This window comes from Phoenix dactylifera, unplaced genomic scaffold (assembly GCF_009389715.1).
Source record: "Phoenix dactylifera cultivar Barhee BC4 unplaced genomic scaffold, palm_55x_up_171113_PBpolish2nd_filt_p 000138F, whole genome shotgun sequence".
In the NCBI taxonomy this organism is placed as follows: domain Eukaryota; kingdom Viridiplantae; phylum Streptophyta; class Magnoliopsida; order Arecales; family Arecaceae; genus Phoenix; species Phoenix dactylifera.
The window spans coordinates 672,788-688,470 of record NW_024067694.1 but is presented as its reverse complement, the minus strand read 5'-3'; the positions used below and the strand labels follow the sequence as shown (position 1 = coordinate 688,470).

General features: G+C 41.4%; 2 protein-coding genes and 1 long non-coding RNA gene across 4 annotated transcripts; 2 read left to right on the top strand and 1 right to left on the bottom strand.

Moving 5' to 3' along the window:
- The first annotated feature begins 219 nt into the window (after positions 1 to 219).
- Positions 220 to 7,918, top strand: LOC103697690 (cyclic nucleotide-gated ion channel 2-like). The gene is made up of 8 exons (XM_008779602.4): positions 220 to 655; positions 740 to 1,385; positions 3,477 to 3,692; positions 4,879 to 5,207; positions 5,431 to 5,542; positions 5,639 to 5,875; positions 6,393 to 6,479; positions 6,618 to 7,918. Exons 1-8 carry the CDS (start codon positions 618 to 620, stop codon positions 7,101 to 7,103), a joined length of 2,151 nt encoding a protein of 716 aa, XP_008777824.2. The 5' UTR covers positions 220 to 617; the 3' UTR covers positions 7,104 to 7,918.
- Positions 4,270 to 11,482, bottom strand: LOC113461374. The gene is made up of 2 exons (XR_003383609.2): positions 8,369 to 11,482; positions 4,270 to 4,568 (listed from the first exon to the last, which is right to left on the bottom strand). It is a non-coding gene; the product is annotated as an uncharacterized LOC113461374 (long non-coding RNA).
- Positions 11,483 to 11,934: 452 nt separating this feature from the next.
- Positions 11,935 to 15,103, top strand: LOC103697689. 2 transcript variants are annotated; one of them, XM_026801337.2, is made up of 3 exons: positions 11,935 to 12,017; positions 12,124 to 12,273; positions 14,078 to 15,103. In XM_026801337.2, the coding sequence occupies exons 2-3, from the start codon at positions 12,258 to 12,260 to the stop codon at positions 14,905 to 14,907; spliced, it is 846 nt and encodes a 281-aa protein (XP_026657138.2). In that variant the 5' UTR covers positions 11,935 to 12,017; positions 12,124 to 12,257; the 3' UTR covers positions 14,908 to 15,103. The 2 variants fall into 2 exon arrangements, with proteins under 2 accessions (XP_026657138.2, XP_008777823.2); XM_008779601.4 differs by having other exon boundaries at positions 11,945 to 12,017; positions 13,991 to 15,103.
- Positions 15,104 to 15,683: the final 580 nt, after the last annotated feature.

The following is a 15,683-nucleotide window of genomic DNA, read 5'->3' as shown; positions in this document are numbered from 1 at the left end:
GTAGTCACGCCATTCATCACTATTTAACCAAGACAAGTCTAATAAATATCTACGGAGCATCCCCAATCGGTCGAAGCAACCAGGTCCCTTCCGGCGCCGGACGGTAGATAGAAGCGCAAGCGAAGCGGGCGCTGGCGCTGGCGCGGGCGCGGGCGCGGGCGCGGGCGAGGGCCGGACAGAACCTCTTTAGCATCCCACGGGCCAGCCAACCACCCCTCGGCTTCCACATGAAAAAGCCGCCAACCCGCCCCTTCGCCGGGCCCCACTTCCCCTGCCAACCAATCAGAGAGGAATCCAAGTTTGGGACCCAGCTTTCCGTATCCGACCCGCCCTCCGTCGCTTGGGACGCGCCGGACGCCGTCCCCACCCACATGACCGCATTCACGTCCCGACCACTTCCTCTCTCTCTCTCTCTCTCTCTCTCTCCCTTATCACATCAAAACTCTTTGTCCTCTACCTTCTTCTGTACCTTCTTTCTCTGCCAAATATTCGCACAAACTCATAATAAAGGAAGAGGGAGAGGGGGAACGGAGAGTGAAAAATATAATCACACTACTCTTCATCGCCCCATTAGTCTAAAGACTCACTCTCATGGTTCCCATCATTAATGGAAGAAGATGTCTTGGATCTCTAAATTCCACTCTTTCCTCTCAAGGTATGTCAAACGCACCAATAACCTAGCTATATGAATATCTTTAAAGTCTCTACGCTTTAATGTGTTCAGCTGAAATTCTCTCAGGTGGGTGGGAGTGTTCCGGCATCAAAAGATCCGGTCGGACGACGACGACGACAATGGAAGCAACAACGAGAGCAGCAGCAGCAACCCGACACCGCCAGCGGCGGTGGAGTGCTATGCATGCACGCAGCCCGGCGTGCCGGCCTTCCACTCCACGAGCTGCGACCGCGCCCACACGCCCGAGTGGGAGGCCAGCGCTGGCTCTTCGCTGATCCCCATACAAGCCGCCCAGCCCGCCGCCCGCCCTGCGGCCCACCGACGCCGGCCGAATTCTTGGATCTTCGGCTCGGTTCTCGACCCGAGGAGCCAACGAGTCCGGCGGTGGAACCGGGCCATACTGCTCGGCCGGGCGGTGGCGCTGGCGGTGGACCCATTGTTCTTCTACGCCCTGTCGATCGGGCGGGGCGGCGCGCCGTGCCTGTACATGGACGGCGGCCTGGCGGCGGTGGCGACGGTGCTGCGCACGTGCGCCGACGCGGTGCACGTGCTGCACGTGTGGCTGCAGTTCCGGGTGGCGTACGTTTCGAGGGAGTCGCTGGTGGTTGGGTGCGGCAAGCTGGTGTGGGACGCCCGGACCATCGCCGCCCACTACCTCCGATCGCTCAAAGGCTTCTGGCTTGACATCTTCGTCATCCTCCCCGTGCCCCAGGTAAATTAAAAAGTCTCTTGATGAAATATTTGGGACCCAAGGAATTTTTTTTGTTATTACTACTATCTGAGAAAGTTGAAATAAGTTTGGAGAGGAAGGGTAGAGACATGCGTACAGGATAGCTGGCGCATACGTGTACAAGTTTGATAGGCTGGTGGATGGCAAATCACAGAAACTGATTTGCCTCGTCACGAGCAGGTTGTGGTTGCACGGACACAAACGGCAGGCATCACATGCATGCCTCATGATCACTGTCTACATGCAGGCTGTGCTTGCAGGGGTTGACAAGATAAACCTAGGAGCTTTCACCAAGACACAAAAAATTAATATTTGCTGATCTAAAAGTAGTTAGTGTTTGGTGATGTTACTTGTGTGTGTTTGTTTTTCTACAAATTAGTGAAAAAAATCGATGTTGGAATCAGCATTTGCACAAAAGTTCTGTCATTCCTTGCTTTTATTTTAAATTTTTTTATAAATCAGTAAATATTTGCTGCCCAAAGCTTTATAGGTTTTGTACACGATTTGAAAAAGAAAGAGGATTTCATAGTACATGCTGCTCACTCTATAGTTTAATTTTCTTCTTGGATGTTTGAAAACAAAAACTGAAAATAAAAGCAACACTAAATGGGCCACAAATTTTTGGTTATGATTAATACATTCTATGACACAGAAGCTTGCTATCACACTGAATGCAATTTGTAGTAACCAAATCCCTTCATCTCATGTGGACAAATGTGCTGATGAGAACAGTGGGTGTATTTATTTATTAGAGGACAGAAGAGTGGTGCAAGTGGGTTGAATAGACCGGGATAACTTGTACCAGGCGTGGGTCTACCAAATTTGCACCAACCGAATCATTTTACACCCTTACATGTCCAGGAAAACGTCTGCATTCCTTTTGAAATCTTCAAGTTAATAGAGATAAAACAAGTGGGTGAGAGGACAATGCAGCCCTCCCAGGTGAATAGAAAATATTTTTGGATTAATAGCTTCTTTTGTTGCGTGTCATGATGAACCTGAGCTAATATTTCAATTTTCTAAGCATGTCAGATTTACTGTTATAGCCATAAGATTTTGTTTGGTTTGGAGCCTACGATAAATGAACTGGTCTTATTGGATAGCCATTCCATCCGAAGATTGCTCTCCCAATGATTCATGTACTGGGTCTCTTCAAGATTATGTTAATGTATGTATATATTGATACAACAAGAAGATTCACCTATACAACAAGAAGATTATGTTAAACATTACAATTTGTATGGTCAATAGCAAAGAAAACACAAAAACCAAAATAACAAATTATAAGTTATCATCATGGAACTGCAAGTGTAATTGTTAGGCTTGAGTATTCCTGAGTGAACCAGAAAAACAAACTCTCAAGCTATATAGGGTTCAAAGATTCGACGAAAATGGACTTCGTTGGGTTTGGAAGGTGCTACAGGTAAACTGTAATGAACTTAGGATAGAAGAAAGAGATGCGTGGCAAAAAGTTTACAATTGTATGAGCTTAGAAGGTCCTGCATTGGCGCTCCTGGTCGAAGCTTAGCTTAGTTATATTACTTCTAAAGGCAAACTTATAGTCTGCAATAAGTTCTTCAACATCCATCCACCTGTCTCCTTTGCTCAAAATTATCCAATGTATGAACCCAATGTGTGTTTGTCTGTGGCAGAAAGATTTGTGCACTGGAGTTGAGATGCTTTAGAACCAGCTCTGTGAGATTCTAAACCATGGCAAGCTGATTGTTCGTGGTAGCACAGGAGTTGAGTGCAGAGGAAAGAATTTGGAGGAAGCTAATTGAGCAATTCTAAGAGTCTATCAAATGCAAATTATTCATGGTCGCACCTCCACCATTTTGCTCAAGGAAAAAAAATGCAGATTTGTGCTTAAATCAATTTAGAGTTCTCTCTCTGAGACTTTTTTCGGTCGAAGCCTCTTCATTTTCTGTGATCCTATCATTCAGGGTCCATATCTAATATTCTGCCAGACTGATTTATGTTGCTAATGAACCTTGAGTATTATTTCTAAAGCATGTCACTAATTAGGTTTTCGTAGTTTGCTTGATGAACTCCTCATGTTCTGAACCTATGCAGGTTGTCTTTTGGTTGGTTATACCAACATTGATAAGAGAAGGAGAGATCAAGCTCATAACGACGATACTTCTGTCTGTCTTCTTGTTCCAATTCCTTCCCAAGGTATATCACAGCATCTGTGTGATGAGAACGATGCAGAAAGTTACTGGCTACATTTTTGGAACAATCTGGTGGGGTTTTTGCCTCAACCTGATCGCTTACTTCATTGCCTCTCATGTGAGTAACACTCTGATCCTAATCTAAACTCTTTACACATTAATAGATTGCTCTACTGATAAGCTAATTTTGTTTGGTTACCAAGTTTTATGGTTTAAGCTCCCGAAATCATAGAGCTCCCTTAAAAATTCATCTAGACTTGAAAATAACATAGAAATTTAAAAAGATGGAAGGCAACCAATATAGGGAATATGAGAATAAAATGGAAATTGTAACCGAAGACTTGAATACGAGTAGGACTGAAATGTTTTGAGTCCTGTAAACTACCTAATTTGAACTTATGTTCAACTTGGAAGATAAGTTGGTGTAACTTTAGCTAACCTGCAGGGAAAAGAAATAAGGTACAATTATGCAAATATAGCAACTGCTCACCAATCTCCTTTTCCTCCAAATTTTCCTTCACTTTGGAATACAACCAGAACAGTTACTCAAAATAATATCGCATCTTAAAGTCACTCTAAAGAAACATCATTGTATTCAATTCTGATCATGCAGATTAATAATTTGTTGTTCAAATTTTATTAAGGTTAGCAGATAATGAACTTAGGTAGCCTCAGGTATCAATTGTTCAAATATGGAGATTATACAACATCTTTGCCGAACCGAATATAAATAAGTACCTGTTTACTAAGCAACATATGTCGCTTGTTAGTTACCATTAACTGTTAATATATTGATGTATTCAACTTATCTTGTAAAATTTCACAAAAAAATAAATAAAAAACTTGAACATAAGATAGAATTCCCAAGTGATCAATATCTTTCAGCTTCACAAAAGATGAATATAGAACTTACATATTTCCTTACGGAGAAATCATAGGATTCATGAACATTTGGACATAATCTTGTTGTGTTGAGCACTTTAGCCAACTTGACCTGCATATAATAAGAAGACATATCAGAAGACCCCCTAACAAGCACCATCAGTCAGAACTTACAAGGTGGCTAAGCTTATAACTTACTATTTGAAATTACAATTCCTATCCCTGCTAAAGAAAATTTTGAAATTTTATTTATCACTTCATAGTACCACTGCATATAACAGCTTGCAACTAATCAAGAAATTCGGTAAGCTTCAAGTTTCGTGTATGAGTTTGACAAAATAATATTACTTGAAATCTTATGTTGGTTCATTATTTCCAACAATTTGTAAGGTCAACTTTTTGTTTGCTGATGCCATTCTTAGGTAGCCGGAGGTTGCTGGTATGTTCTTGCAATTCAACGTGTCGCCTCATGCCTCCAACAACAATGTGAGAAGAAGAATAATTGTGATCTTGTCTCATTGCCCTGTTCGAAGGAGGTCTGCTACTGGCTTCCCTTACCATCAGGCATGGACAAATTAACATGTGAGAGTAAGTTGACAACAACCACTGGAATCAAAAATATTCCAGTTTGCTTAAATGGTGATGGGCCATTCCGTTATGGGATCTACGGTTGGGCCCTCCCTGTTGTTTCCAGCAACTCACTCGCTGTCAAAATCCTTTATCCTATATTTTGGGGACTTATGACTCTAAGGTAATCTAATTCAACAGCCTACCATTTACGAGAGTATCAAATTATCATAATTCAAATCTGCAAGTTTCTTTCCAGATAGCATGTATATCTTATTTGCTATGTTAATTACCAATCATACCTTATGAGAATTAGATGTACTAGGTGTATGCTGCTTAGCTGTGAATTGAAAGCTACTGATGATAGAGTCTTCTTATATTATTCAACAATTTTTATTCTGTTACAGCACTTTTGGCAATGATCTTGAGCCTACTAGTCACTGGACGGAAGTGATATTCAGTATAATCATCGTATTAAGTGGTCTAATGCTCTTCACTTTGTTGATTGGTAATATTCAGGTATATTGTAGTACATACATCTTTCCCTTAATCATCTATAATTATCAATAGAAATGTATGATAGCATGTTAGTTTCTAACAGCTAAAGTTTGATAGGTATTCTTGCATGCTGTCATGGCGAGGAAAAGAAAGATGCAATTACGGTTTCGAGACATGGAATGGTGGATGAAGCGAAGACAACTACCATCACGCCTGAGGCAGAGAGTCCACGAGTATGAACGCCAAAGGTGGCTTGCAATGAGAGGCGAGGATGAAATGGACATGGTCAAAGACTTGCCAGAAGGACTAAGGAAAGAGATAAAGCGCTACTTCTGCCTTGATCTCATCAAGAAGGTAACTAAACTGTTGAGACATTTGTCAGCTCATAAGAAAGAGAAGGAACGGGGGTGGGGATGGGGACCATCAATGAAACAGAGCACCGGGCATCAAGTTTAAGAGCTGTTTGTGCACCCTCCTTCTGAAACAAAGGTTCATTCATTAGGATTATAACAACCAAGTGAATGATAAAGATCTTTTTTTGAAGAGAAAATGAACGATAGATATCAAATTGGAAATGAACCAAGTAACAACTAGTATCCTATGTGAGATATTACAGAGTAACAAGAGAAAAGAAATTCATGACTAAAATCAATCATCAAGCACAACTTCATTCACCAAAAATACTTAACAGAGAAGTCAACCAAAAAAATTTGGAGAAGCATAGTGATATGGCCATGCAATTAGGATAGGGAACAAAGTATTATTCAAGACAAAGGAATTTATGTTTGTGTTATTGCTTGATTAGATAAAAATAGATGTTGCTTATTATGTGAAAATGAATATAACTCAGTGCAGTTCATTTGTCCTTCAGGTGCCATTGTTCCACAACTTGGATGACCTTATCCTTGACACTATATGCGATAGAGTTAGACCTCTAGTTTTCTCCAAGGGTGAAAAGGTATGACAAGGGACAAAGAAATGCTGCGGTCATCTAGTAGAAATATCTTTTAGCCACATATTTAGCTTATTTATAGTCCTCAAACTCTGGTGCAACATCCTCGACTCTTGTTGTTATAAACTATTACTTTTGGACCAGGTAATCAGAGAAGGAGATCCGGTTCAACGCATGGTGTTCATTGTCTGGGGCCAATTGAAGAGTAGCCAGCACCTCAGCAAAGGCATGGTGGCCACATGCATGCTAGGCCCAGGAAACTTCCTAGGGGACGAGCTCTTCTCATGGTGCCTCCGCCGCCCATTTGTTGACAGGCTACCAGCTTCTTCTGCCACCTTTGAGTGTGTTGAGCCAACCGAGGCCTTTGGCTTGGAGGCGCCCCATCTTCAATACATCACCGAGCACTTCAGGTACAAATTTTCAAATGAAAGGCTCAAAAAAACAGCAAGGTACTATTCATCAAACTGGAGGACATGGGCAGCTGTTAACATACAGCTTGCCTGGCGCCGCTACAAAACGAGGACTAGAGGCATGGTGAATCCACCACCAGAACTGGATGACAGTGAACAACGCCTTCGGCTCTATGCTGCAATGTTCATGTCACTTCGACCTCATGACCACCTTGAGTAGGAGAAAAGCAGCTGGCATTGTGTTGCTACTTGCTACAGCTTTAGGGAAACTATTTATGTTGCTAGTGGGTACAGTGATTTCAGGAATTACTATCGGGTACAAAAGAGGGGGATTCAATCAGTGAAAACCTTGCATCAATGCTTGTTCACAGACCAAAAGAATGGATGGATTTTATTATGAGTTCGGATCCACTGTGGTGCTTTGCACTGCACAGTCTTGTACCACCATGGATAGCCATATATCTCGGAGAGGGGCAGCACTAATTTGTCTTGAGAATATGACCAGGCACTTTTCAGTGCAATACATGGCGCATCACGGAGATGAAGGAAAGCCACCGATCTCCGAGATAGATGACATGGATGGTACCACACTCTGCTATGTACGAGTGGCACCGCAAAGGATCTGGTTCATTTTATTGTTTTTCCAAGAAATAAAACGAACGAGTGTCATTGGTCTATGCAAGCTTTTATTTGCAAGTGATTTATGCTCTTCAGCAAGTGGTGTTAGAGAAGCACTGGAGAGGGTTATCAGGTCTGCATCACGATTTGGGGAAAAAATTAGGTATAAAGGTGAGAGGATATTGGTTGAGGACTTCCATGACCTTCACATAAGGAGCCTTGAGTATCATTGCAAGTTGATGTCTGATCTTCCGTTCATTTCCTGGTTAAATTTCTTTGTTTCTTCAGAGATTAAGTGGTTTTACTTTTCTTTGATGGTAGTTGTCAGATTTTTTATGTAACGCAAAAATGTCATAAGGCATCTAAGTTGTTCGAAGGCATTATCTTATAAGGAAAAAGTTAAATCTCCATTCCCCACATCCAAATGATCGATGAAACCATGCTCTTGGAACGGCCAAAGCCCAAATGAACTCGACTTTAATCCAACCTAACCCTTATGTATTGGACAAATCCTCGATTGCGACATAGATAGGGGAACCGAACGGGGATGAGCAGCAGTACCAATCCTATAATGAATGTTTTCTATGAATAAGATGCTTTATCTCCTTTCACTCAAAAAACAAAAAAAGATGTTTGATCTCCCAACTAAATTCTGGTTTTGGATACTTATCCCTTCAATAAATAGTGTTAACATTGCGCAGCTTACAAAGAGAAAACAGAGAATGTATTTAACCTATATTGCTCAGAATGTAACCGAACATACATTTCAACAAACAAGGTCTGTGCAAGACTAGCTACAAAAAGCAAACAATGAAATATTGTTGTTTGAAGTTAGAAAAGGGTGGGGGGATTCCTTGGATCACTCACCTTGCAGAACTTCGGTACGTTAGAGCATGAGCGTGTGTAGCATGCCTCCGTGATGACTTCTGAACTGTGTGGTGCGACTTGACACCTGAAATTTGCCAATTCCATTTCTGAGTTCTTGAATTTTGGCTACGGCAAGGTATGAACACTCAGGTCCCTTCTACAATCGTCAAGAGAACATGACCAACTTCGATAAATTCTGGAACAGATATATCATACGGTCCTCGTATGCATATGAGAGTCAGAAGACAGAAGATCCTGAAGCTAGAGAGGAATAAGAGCAGCAGAGTCCCATACAGATGGCCACACACTATTTGCTTCTCTACATGTGTGCCACCTCAAAAGAAGCGTAAGAGTAGTCGATAATCCAAGATCAAAAAGTGCGAATTGCTGCCTCATAGATGTCTTTGAATCCCCCCTCGAACACCACTTTGGATGCTCCTAATCACTTCACAGTACGTAGAAATCTTTTCCATGCCCCACGTAATTTAGCCATTGGGATCGGCAGTGTCAAAACACTCGGATACCACTTGGTGCAAGAAGGGAGCCGCTGTGGGTCCTAATGACGAAGACAGCGCCGCAATAATGTCCAGTATCATATCTTAGTGCCGTCAAAAAATTAAGTTTGAGGGAGCAAAGGGGTGGTGGTTCTTAAAAGAAAAAAAATCACCTGAGGAGCGACGGAATCTATACGGAGAGAGCCATAGTCATCAAAGGTCTCTTAGGGGCTTAGATAGAGGCTTTTAGGCAGATCAATTCATGGCTTTTCATAGTTGTGGAAGACATGCTCATTTCTAGCCAGCCATTTATACTAGGCAATCATGATCCCCGTACTTCTTAGCTCCCTCGTCAAACCTGTCGATTTGAAGCTATCGATTTTGGTATAAAAAGAGTGATAGGACTCGTGAAGATAAGCAACTCGAGCTGCATCATAGTTGTGGAGGCGCACAGAGTTTTACCATGACATGGGCTGAGAAGCAGAACATGGGACACCTTTGTTGCCAATTAGGATCACTGTTCCCCACTGCTCCTGGTGAACACTTCCTTCCATCTACAAGTATTGTTTTTTTTTTTTTTTTGTTGAGATGTGCTAGTAAATCGTCAACCTTTAAGCCTTAGAGACACCCAAACAAAATTTAAATTAAACCAAACAAATTTTTTGAAAATATTTTATCTCACCATTAGAGAAATGGTGCCTAAAAATTGCTATATCTTTATTTTATAAAAATATTATGAAAAAATAATTTATTAAAATAAAATTAAAAAATTAAATAGAGCTTGTCTCGATCGAGACGTATGATATACACCGCAGAATATGATTTGCTCCTTATGTGCAGCAGTGCAGGTTTGCGGCAATCTCGTCCCCAAGATACAATAACTCGGTTTAGCCCCAATCTTCTCCTTTAACGAGCATGATTACTGGAAAAGCTTGATCCAATCGACTCCTTCAGTTGCCCAGAAAATAATAAAAATAGAAAGCAAAAAATAGAAAAATAAAAGAACTCTGTCTATAGAAGAAAATCTTGGAAGACAGAGTACTAGTGAGAGAGTAATTGGATTGGATTTTTTTTTTTGAATTTTATTGGCATTTCACGTTCTTAGACTGTTGGAAAAGTATTGCCTGAATCAAGACGTATTAAACTGCAAAAATACGCCGACCAAAGCCTACTATAATATTCATGTTCTTCTAGTATCTTTATTTTATATAAGTATTATAAAAAATAATTTACTAAAATAAAATCTAAAAATTTAACAATTTTTAGACAATATTTTTTCAACATATATAAGTAGGGGTGGCAATTGGGTCAGGTCAGATATAAACGGATCGGGTTAGAAAATCATAAACCTGAACCCGACCTGTTTATTAAACATGTCAGAAATTACAATATGAACCTATCATGTTTAATAAGCAGGTAATGTGATCCGACCCATTTAACTTGTTTAATAAACAGGTAACTTGTTTGCCCAATCTGATCTGATCTATTTAACCTATTTAGCCCAACTCATCCTGACTCGACCTGTTTAATCTTTTTGCCCAACCCGATCCGATCTGTTTAACATGTTTGCCCAACTTGTTCAGGATTGCTGCCTCTTATTTGGCTGATAGCATCCAAAATTACAAGCATAATCCAGTAAACATATAACCAACAATAGTATTACATCCATCAGGTCATGCCAAAAAAAAAAGAAAAAAAGAGAAGGAAAATCATTATACAACCGGCCCCTTTTCAGATCTATTCTTAATTTTTTATAGAGGCAAAGAAGACCAAAATCAAGAGGCAAGAATCCAAAATCCACCATCAAAACAACAATCCACTTCAAATGCTTCAAGAGAATGCTAGATTGGGGGAAAGTAGCATCCAAAAAGCGGGAATCACCCGCAACAGGTCGCGTTCGAAACAGAAACCCTAACAAATCCACACTTCTAGGACTCTCTCATCGAGATTTGACGGGAAATCAAACAAAAATGCGGAACAAGGTGAAATGTAGGAGCGAAAAGCGTAGATCTAGAGTTAGGGTTTCATACTTTCATACCTCTTAGTCTTCGATCCGATCCGGAGAGTGGGGGGATGATCGGGGGCGGTAAGAGCGAAGGAGAGCTAGGTTCAACTATTCAAGCCTTTAAAGAAGGGGTAGGCCTTGACGTCGGCGGCTCTGCGTATCGAACCGAATCAGGAGACTGGGTCCGTGATGAGCAGACCAGAGATGAGGTCCCGAGCGGCGGAGTTGGCCGGGCCGCCAGCCGGGGGGAAGGCGAGGGGTTGCTTGACGATGTTGTGGAGGGTGGTCTTGTTGCTGGGCCCAACGAAGGGGGTCCGGCCATAGAAAAACTCGTAGAGAAGGATGTTGTAGGCCCATCAATCGACGGTGCTGCCGTAGAAGCGGCCGATGGCGACCTCGTGGGCGACGTATTCATGGGTGCCGACGAAGGAGCAGGACCGAGGCGGCGACCGACTCGGTGACAAACCGGCGGGAGGGGAGGGAGAGGGCCAGCTTGAGGGAGCAGAAGAGGCGGTCGGGGAGGCAGGAGGGGTCGGCGGCGCCGTCGGAGGGGTCGGGGGCAGCGGGCTCAAGGGTGGGAGAGGAGGTGGACTGGAGCGAGAGAACCAAAACGAAGAGCAATAGAGCATGATGTGGCCTTCTTTTTTCCAGTATACAATATATATGGGTAAACGGGTCGGGTTAAACGGTTATCTGATCCAACCTGACCTATATATTAAACAGGTTAAATGGGTTAAACGAGTTAGATATTGAAAATACGTATCCGACCGAATTAATAAACAAGTTAAGCGGATCAACTTATTTACGATCCGAACCTATTTAAGCCAAACCTAAATTTTTTTATGGCTGGTCGAATACGGATCGAATTGGCGGATCGGATCATATTTTGCCATTTCTAATATAAACAGGTGGAATGGTATAATTACCACTTAATGGCTGTCGAGGAACGCTATTCTCAACGAGAAGCAGCACGCCAAATTTTCTGTGTTTTGATTCCAATCCGGTATAATTTACCCTCAGGTCCGACCGTCCACATTGCAGCCCTATTCATGGAATGGCAACCGTTCGTGCGTCAATGGTGCGCATCACAGCCCCCACAGTCCGGCCTACCTCATTCCCCTTGCATCAACCATTGATCTCCGAATGAACGGTATTGCTGTGGCGTATCTGCCGGTCCTTCTCTGATTCCGGTCATTAGTCAAATGATTAGTTTCATAACGGAAATTTAATTTTCGTTTATATTATAATTTTGGCAGAAGAACATTGCTAGATCCGTTTCCTTTTCCGGGAGCCGAACGAGAGAAAGGGGAGAGAGAGAGAAAGAAATGGAGGTTTTCGACCTCTTCGTCTCTTCTCGATCCTTCTCCTTCTTTTCCCAGATTCCCACGCTATGCGATGGTCAATCGGTAAGATCGCCTTAGCATCCGATTCCTTTGGTGAATGCCTTACTTGTAGAGAAAAAAGCTTGCGATTTTTTAGCAGAAAGATTGGATTTTTTTTCGGTTCGTTGTGTCCGGTATGGTTTCATATGAAAACCTCGATTCTGTTTCTTTGGCTATCGGTTCTTTGTTCTTTGTGACTTTTCTGTTGAATTAGGGTTTCGAAGCGGTAAATTTGCTTCCTGTTTGGCAAATATCTAGGGTTTTGATCGCTTTAATGGTGTTACGTTCATGTGATCTTGTTGATTTCACCTTTTACTTTGTTTTCTTTTATACCTTACCGATGCAATACAAATATGCGATGATGTTTTAATTTCCTTTATCGAGACGTAATGGGGATGTCAAGCACGTGGTTTGCTGGATTAATTGCAGTAGTAAATTTAGGAATTTTAACAAATTTGATGATTTGGGCTTCTTTAGGCCTTCTGAAGGTACATTAGATTGGTCATGGATTGGATAAGGATCTGGATATCATGTCTTGTTCTCATCTCGCTATTTGCAATCGAGAAACCATACATTTTTGTATTATTTTTGCTCGGTTAGCGTATTTCACTAAAGATTGACTTTTGGTTAGAACCTTCATGTGGAATTTCATTGTTCATCATTCCGAGTTGTACTTGGTGTTTGTTTGTATAGCTTCATATGTAAATGATTTTTGTGTCATAAGGCATCTGGAATAATAGCAAGGGTTTCATGATTATTTTGAAGGTGGAATGGGGCTAAGGAACATATCCTTTAAAATATTTATGATTAGTTTCTTTTGGATAGGCACAGGCCCATAGCAACATGACCTTATAATGTCCATAAGGAAGCTTATCTATGGTGTGGCCTTTCTTGGATCTGTCTAATGATAGGTTGGAATCATTCTTGATTTGGGTGGCATTTGTTTCTTGTTCTGATTGCGGGCATAGCATAAGCTTTCTAAGAGAAGGAATGTAAGTTATGGATATACTATTGAACTTTACTGGCCAAGTTGTACATACAATATGAATTTTCGTGATGCATTTAGCTTAAAGCGTTCAAATATACGAGAGGGTGCCAGTTGGCTTGGTTGATAAATTCGTTGGGTGTTGAAAACAGTGACTTCCTTTGGAGTCCCACCCTCACCTGATTTTGGCCAGCTTCCTCCTGTCCTAGTTCTCAAAAGAAGAAAAAGAAGGGAGAAAAAAGAAACACACAGAGGGGGTTTTCATTTTTTTAGAGGGTGGTGGTGGTTGGGGGGAGGGGGGGTTGTTAAAATATACTAGACAACTATGATCTATGTTAAATAGAATGGGATATTGTACTACAACCCAATGATATTATGTATCCTATGTTTAAATTTCAAAATTTCCCAAGCTTATAGGGAAAAGTTGAAATTGTTAAAATTTTGTCTGCATTTACTGGATGTATCCTATTATTAATCTCACTTGATAAGTAATCCCTATCCTGCATTTTTTTATTTACAATTTGTGAGTAAATTCGGTCCTAGATACGTGCTTTTTGCACTGAACTTTTGTATGGTTCTGTTAATGGACGGATGTTGCTAGTTACTACAAAAGCATGGAATTATGTAACTGAAACTTCTTCTGTCATTTAGGTATTGTTGCACACCATTCTAAGTCTGTTGGTTGTGTTCTTTTGTGTTTATATCAATAAAAATATGAGATTGTCTTCTTTACTATATGAATCCTTTTGATTTCAGGTGTAGGGATCAAGTCTGATGTGTATGTGAAGCTGTTTTGATTCTTTCCCCGATAAAGCCTTTGCTGATGTCTTTCTTATAATACAGTCACCCTTCTGGCCATCAAAATGTGGAGGTTTGGTTCACATTCCATAACTGGAAATTTAGGTCCAAAAAGCATCTCATCAAAGCCAAGCTCAGCAAATGTTGATTGTTCTGATGATGAAGCTACACCACATGCTCCTAGGGAAGAAGGGCTTGAATGCCCAATATGTTGGGAATCTTTCAACATTGTGGAAAATGTGCCGTATGTTTTATGGTGCGGCCACACCCTCTGCAAGAACTGCATCCTAGGACTTCAGTGGGCTGTCATGAAATTTCCATCTCTACCTGTCCAGCTTCCCCTCTTCATTTCATGCCCATGGTGTCACTTATTATCATTCCGGCTGATTTACAAGGGCGATCTAAAGTTTCCAAGAAAGAATTATTTCTTGCTCTGGATGGTTGAAAGCATGAGCAGAGACCAGGCAAAATCTTATTCTTCAGTTAACGCAGGCAGCCAACTGGTATGCCCTCCAAATGGCGGTTTGGCTGTGGGAAACATTAACTATCGCCAGAACCTCAGAGGAATCACCCAATACATGCATCTGGAGGATTTGCACTCTAGCACAAATCAACCAGGTCTGAGGGCTAACTACGTGAACGTGGAGAGGATTCACTCGTCACTTCGGGAGTCGCTGGTTTTCTTTGTTCAATTGACTGCCAAGTTCCCACTGGTTCTCATATTCCTCCTCATTGTCCTATATGCAATACCTGCCAGTGCTGCTATTCTGGCCCTGTACATCCTCGTCACTATCCTGTTTGCATTGCCTTCTTTCTTAATATTGTACTTTGCATACCCTAGTTTGGATTGGATTGTTAGAGAAATCATCACATGAGATTCTCAATCTTGCCCAAGCCAGGACATGTAAGTCGGAGCTTCTCCAGGTGCTCCTTGATTGATTGTGCAGTATGTTCATGTTGTAATTCAGATATCTTGTACCACACAAAATCTTACCCAATGAAGGTTGTGGACTGGGCTTTACTAGGTATAATCATGTTGACATATATCTATATTGCCAGCTTCTTTGTTTAGTCTTGTTTTTCTTAGATAACATGTTATCTATCTACTTGAGAAATCTGGTTCCTTTTTGTTCGAATGTTTAACTTGAACTAATCTCTCATGGTGCTATTCTATAGAGTCACCCATTCTTGTTGGTCTGTGCTGTCCAATAGGTTAGCATGATATTATTTATCTATCTTTGCGGGTTCGGGCCCATGGCCCTGCTGATGTGGTTGGTGGACCTACTCGGATGGAATTCAAATTACAGGTAGAAAAATGATGTGCTACCATAACAGCAAGATTTGGTAGAAATGCATTTCTCAGAAGATGGGAATCATCTAATGCTGCTCTGATGACTAGAGAGTTCAGTGCTGCTGCTTGTTAGAAACAGAGACACAAAGTAGTAGTCTGCAACGTATTGGTATACATGAGACTTGAAAACTGTCTGCTTGCTTTGCCTTGGACATGTTGATCAAAATGAAAACTGGCACCATGATGTGCAAGTATATTTCAACCGACAGGTTTGAAGGAACATAATGTGGTAGGTTAAGATCTTACTTAATTATAGATATCTGCCATGTGAAATAGAGCAATTCTATTGCCTATTGGCGC